Genomic DNA, 5,977 nt, shown 5'->3' with positions numbered 1-5,977 from the left:
TTCCAACTCTTTGTTTTATTTTTCTTAAACTTTATCTTCATTGCGATCTAATCCTTGATTCATTATTTTGAGGTCTGACAACTTTCAGGATCTGGGCATGAAGTCCGCAAACATGTCATGTTATTGAAATCTGCATTTAACAGAACTAAAAAGAGAAAAATGACAAAATTAAGAAAAGAGACATTCCTAGACAATGAAATATTAATTTCATTTGATTTTTGATTTTTGATTTTTTTCTTTCTTTTTTTTTTTTCAATTTTTTGAAGATAGAAGGGTTTACATCACAAAGTAAGACAATAAGGTAAAACATCCGATCACACCCTGAGATAATCCAGACGCAGAAAGAATAGCAAGACTGGCTACTAAGACTCCCGTCTGATGGCGAGCTTTCATGTTTGGCGACCATTTTTTGGCTTTTCTTCTGTCTCGGCAATGGCTGCAACGACCTTCAGTGCCGGATCAAATTCCTCAGCTTCACAAATCATTCCGACTATTGGCCCGATGTTCTAGGCAGGCAACAAATTGTTCATCACATCAGGAGCTTCTTCATCCCGAAAAATGATTCTTTCAGCATCAATCAAATCTTCAACTGCCCTTTAGAGGGTCCAACAGTCCTCCGTATTGTGTCCCACTACTCCAGAATGGTATTCACATCTAGCATCATCTCGGTGCGAGGGGGACTCGGGGTTTGGCCGGTTCGGGGCCACTGACTGCAATAGATCTAGCCTGATTATCTTTTGGAACAAGCTTGAATACGATTCACCAATAGGAGTGAACTGATTCTTTCTGAAAGGCTCTCTTGGGCGAGGATTGTATTGGGGATCATTTGGTTGAGGATTATATGGAGCTTGGTAAGGATGGGCATTTCTAAGAGGTGGAGCTCGGTTTTGTGTATAATGTTGTGGCTGCGCGTAAGATTGTGCGCTCATCACCGCATAGGGAGGCGATGCCATGACATAAGCATCACCTTGAAGGGGATAATAGTGTGGTGGGACCATAGGAGGCATATATGATTGGCTGAATGACCTGCGGGCCCCCTCGAGCTTGAAACCATCATGGCTCCTTCTTCTATCCCGTTTCCATTTATCAAATTCTCTAAACCATTTTGAACATCTGGTGATGTGGCTTTAAAAGCAACATGACTCAATATTCGACCCGTTTTTAGCCCATTTTCTACCATCTCCCCAATTTTGATGGCCTCAGCAAACGGCTTTCCCATGGCTAACATCATGTTCTGGAAGTAGTCCGCCTCTTGGGCCTGTAGAAAGACCGTGACCATTTTAATTTCATCCATTGAAGGCTTTACCTTGGCAGCTTGCTCACGCCATTTGACAGCATATTTGTGGAAGCTTTCCGTGATTTTCTTTTTCAAATTGGACAAAGAGTTTCTTTCGGGAGTGATTTCCACATTATACTGGAACTGGCGGACAAAATCTCGGGCCATATCATCCCACACGTGCCAATAGGTAATTTCTTGATCCGTATACCACTCAGAAGCGATTCCGGTGAGGCTTTCCCCAAAATAGGCCATTAGCAGCTCCTCTTTCCCACGAGTGCCTCTCAACTGGTTACAGTATCGTTTCAAGTGAGCGACTGGGTCTCCATGACCGTCGTACTTTTCAAATTTTGGCATCTTGAAGCCAGCTGGCAAGTGGACATGGGAAAACACATAGAGGTCAGAGTATGAGACACTCTTTCGGCCACTCAGACCTTGCATGTTTTTCAGGCTTTGTTCTAGGCTCTTCATCTTCCGAGCCATCTCCTCTTGCTTGGGATTTTTAACAACCTTTTCTTGCTCCCTCGAGAGATCATATTGCGGAGGTTGAATGAAAGAGTACGGGGTCATATATGTTATTTTTTATTGAAGTTGTGGACCCTGAAAGGTGAACATTGGAGGCTCAACATACGGCCGTGGTAAAGTTGGTTGTGTTCTGGTGCCGACTGGTGCTGTAGAGAACAATATTGGAGGTGCCCAGGAAACTGGCTCCTGAGGGCGAACCACAGAATGCATGCCAGGATCATTGAATGACATTGGAGGGTGCCCGCATGGGATGAGCAGGTTGCGCACAAGGGCGTTGGTAACCTCACTTGACCTGGGGATTAACTCAGGGAACCCATAGATTGCACTTGGCGGTACCCTACCATTAGACCAGGCATCCCACATTTCCAATATGCGGAGACACAACATCTTATTCTCTTCAGCAGCTGCTGATTCTAGCTGCAGAATAGCCGATGCCGGGCTATTTTCAGGACGGATGATTGGTAGATTGCTTGCGGAGGCCATCTGTGCCTTTGGATCTTGCGAAGGAGGGGAGGCTAGACTACCAACAAAACCAACCACAAAAACCTGGCCAGTTTGCACACCCAACAACCTTGTTAGTTTTGAGACGCTTAACAGATAGGAAATCGCACGTTTGGATGCAATGCACCTAAACAGTTAAATGTTTCTACCATGTGTTTGAACGGTTGCATGTTTCATCCCGGCCTTAGTTAACCCTTTCAGTATGTACCCCTTTTCTTCATTTCTGCCTTTCTTTAATCACTCTTGATTTTTTCCATCTCGCTTTTGTTGCTCTTTTATTTTTGGCACTCTCTTTTTCTCTTTTGTTTGTCACTCTTTTATTTCTTGTCGCTCTCTTTTTTTTTTTTCTTTTTTTTCACTCTTTTCTTTCTTTTTCACTCAATTTTTTCAGTTTATTTTATCACTCAACTAATTTTATAGCTATGATTGAATCCGATGGGGATTGCCTACGTATCATGACGCCGCATGAATCAGATCTTGCGTAGTTCGGGAAGATCGAAAATGGAGTAAATAAACTAACTTTTTTTGGTTGGAATTTTTGAAAGAAATGTTTTAAAAGAAGAAGGAAATATTTTTTTTTTGGATTTTTGATTTTGATTGATTTTTTGTTTATTGAAAGAAAGACTTCTAAAATTCCTTTTCTTTTGATTGGAACTTTGGAAATTTTAAAAGTAAAAAGAAAATATTTTTGTTTGAATTTTCATTTGTTTTCTCTATTTCTAAAGAAGAAAGAAAATATTTTTGGATTTTGGATGTTGCCTCTTCATTTTCGAAAGAGGGACTTTTAAGAAAATATTTTGAATTTTTGAGCTTTTATTTATTTACAAAAGTACTTCTAAAGAAAAGCAAAAAAATTTTGGACTTCAAATTTTCAATTTTTTTTTCTTTTTTTGAAATAAAGATTTTTAAATAAGGAAATAATTTTTTTTCATTCATGTTTTTGAATTTTTTGAGAAAAATACTTCAAAATAAAGGAAACCCGTATTTTGGATTTTGATTGATTTTTTCTTTTTTCATATGAAAGATTTCAGAAAGAAGGAAACTATTTTTTTGAGTTTAAAATATTTTTTTTTTGAATTTTCTAAGGAAATGCTTCTAAGGAAGGAATTAAAGGAAATTATTTTTTGGATTTTTTTTAAAAAAATTGGGGCTGGAACCGATGAGGTTTGCCTACGTATCTCACATCCGATGAGAATCAAACCCGCGTAGTTCGGTCAGTTTTGACGGAACAAGGGAAACATGGCACTTGAAATTTGGCTCATTTTGAAATGATTTTTCTTTTTTCAGAATTTCGGCAAAGTTTCAGAATTTTCTAAATACCTACCTCTCACTTGTTTTTTGATTTTCTTTTTTTTTTCTCTTTTGATTTTCTTTCCCTATTCTAAAAGCCGGTCAACATGCAAGCCGAAACAAACAGATGCGCAAGTAGCATGTAAGATACATCAGGATGATCTTTTTAATTTGGGTACACCTGTCTTAGACGGACCAACTCCTGTGTTGAGTCCCCAAAGTCAAATGCACGTGATGCAAACAAACGTTCCTACTGGGGATACGACATGGGGTTATGTTATTCTAGGTTTAAAAACCTGGGTGTATTGTTCTAAACCTGGCTTACCCAAGGGGACAGCTCGAGCTGGGGGGGAGGGGGGGCAGCGTACCAGGAATACATAAGCTTTACCGGCTTTGCAACTTGTCCGAACCTCGTTCTAAAATTGGGATATGACTCTAATAGAAAAGAAGTTATACGAAGTGCACACTTCCCAGATGATTTAGATGACTTAGAGAGAAGAGGAGTTCGTAACAATTTATACGCAGTTCAATCAATATCAAATCGGTAAAAAGCGACATTTAGCACATTAGGCTCAAACATGTAAAAATCAGATAAAAACAAGCCAACTATAACAGTTATTCTAAGCTCGAATTCTTGAACCCTGAACTAGAGATTCTGGGTTATGATCCCCAGCAGAGTCGCCAGAGCTGTCACACCTCCTTTTTATACCCCGAGATGGTATATAGGGGAGTTTTTCCAATTAAAGTGACATTATTCGAGATGAGATTATTTTATTTAATTTTATCAGAGTCGCCACTTGGAATAGTTATTTTGGTGTCCCAAGTCACCAGTTTATTTTAAATCCCAAATTGAGAAAATTTTGACTTTATTTTAAAAGTCTGCGAACCAGAAATTCTAAGTAAGGAATTATGTTAACCCGGGAGAAGGTGTTAGGCATTCCCGGGTTCCGTGGTTCTAGCACGGTTGCTTAAACTATTAATATTGGCCTATTATCTGATTTACTACATGTTTTAAACCTATTGTGTATTTTTGAACTTTATAACCGCTTTTAATTATTTTAAAACACTTTTAGGCAGATTCAATGCTATTTAAAACACGTCTTAAACCATGCTACATGAAATGCACCTGCGGTTCACGACACGTTCTATTTAACATTGTTGAGAATTAAAATTGGGTCACATGAAATGTACACCCGGATTTTATAATTAAAAATCACAACTATGTTACGGGAACCATACCCGTAGCTATGATGAATTATTTAAATAACGCGCCTAAAACAACTACGAGAGTTTAAATCAACAACATTTATGAGGGCCATGGAAAGTTTAATTGATGGCACACCTCAATTTTTACAAGGACTGAATTAATTTCATAAGGGCCAAGGGGTTTTGTTTGGCATGGCACACCTTAATTGATTTCAAAGGGTTTTATTATTTGAAGTTGTTATAATCGGGTCATATGAAATGCACCCCTGAATTTGGGAATTAGGTATTATGACTATGTAACGGGAATCGTACCCATAGTCACGATGATTTGTGGTTATATATCTATGTGATGAGTTAGACAGTTGTTGCAGATTTAAAGAATGGGTAGAGTTTATTCTATTAACAAATTAAGTTTTACATGAGATAATTCATAATTTAATGCAATACTAGAATAGACAAAGGTTCTGACTTTGGAATTTCATCGCCACTAGTCAGAAAAAGATATTTTTCATGTGTGTTTCAAGTGCCAAATGCACATTACTATCATGAAAATAAAAGCCATGGCAGTAGGCACCCATGCTCCTTCCAAAAACTTAATCAAAGAAGCAGAGAAATATAAAGCCTCAATTGTCCCAAAGAAGATCACAAAGCAAATTGTGAGGGGAACACTCTGGTGCCAGCACAAAACAATTACTAGTGACATCAAGCAAGTGGTGACCAACATGACAATTATGATAGCTAAACCTGATGCGAAGGGAAATTTTTAGGGATAAGGGATATATTAGACCACTTCATAAACAAGTGAAAAACAGAATTTCTAAACAAACGAGTATATGCATGCACAAGAGATAGAGAATCCATAGCAAAATTAAACATGAAAACCAGTCCAAATGATTTCAACCAAAAAGAATTTTTCTATCCTTTTTGAACATGATTAAAGCCATACCTGCAGCGTTTCCCATCCTTCTGGTGTCTCTGAAACCAATAGTAACATCCAAACATAGTAGCATTAAGGTCCAGTTAATCTCTGGGATGTAAATCTGACCATGTATTGTTGATGACGTATGCAGTATTTTGACTCTCGAGAAGCATCCCAGTGTAGAGAATTGTTTAATAATTGAAAAGGTTCCAGTAATAATGGCTTGGCTCCCCACTACTGCAGCCAGTACAACAATCACC

The 5,977-nt window shown here is 38.3% G+C and overlaps 1 protein-coding gene across 1 annotated transcript; it reads right to left on the bottom strand.

Annotated features, from left to right (window-relative positions):
- Positions 1–389: 389 nt before the first annotated feature.
- LOC138871822 (uncharacterized) lies at positions 390–1,759 on the bottom strand. The gene is made up of 2 exons (XM_070149728.1): positions 1,052–1,759; positions 390–506 (listed from the first exon to the last, which is right to left on the bottom strand). Exons 1-2 carry the CDS (start codon positions 1,757–1,759, stop codon positions 390–392), a joined length of 825 nt encoding a protein of 274 aa, XP_070005829.1.
- Positions 1,760–5,977: the final 4,218 nt, after the last annotated feature.

Source organism: Nicotiana sylvestris, chromosome 6 (genome assembly GCF_000393655.2).
Source record: "Nicotiana sylvestris chromosome 6, ASM39365v2, whole genome shotgun sequence".
Taxonomy (NCBI): Eukaryota; Viridiplantae; Streptophyta; class Magnoliopsida; order Solanales; family Solanaceae; genus Nicotiana; species Nicotiana sylvestris.
Note: the sequence above shows the minus strand (reverse complement) of the source record. Positions and strands in the feature narration are given on the sequence as shown.

Bases quoted from the DNA above. Each gene is read 5' to 3' on its own strand.
- LOC138871822 (XM_070149728.1), bottom strand. From the start codon at position 1,759: ATGGCTCGGAAGATGAAGAGCCTAGAACAAAGCCTGAAAAACATGCAA. The intron at 507-1,051 runs GTTTCAAGCTCG...TTGCCTGCCTAG, and splicing joins TAGAAGAAGGAGCCATGATG to AACATCGGGCCAATAGTCGG.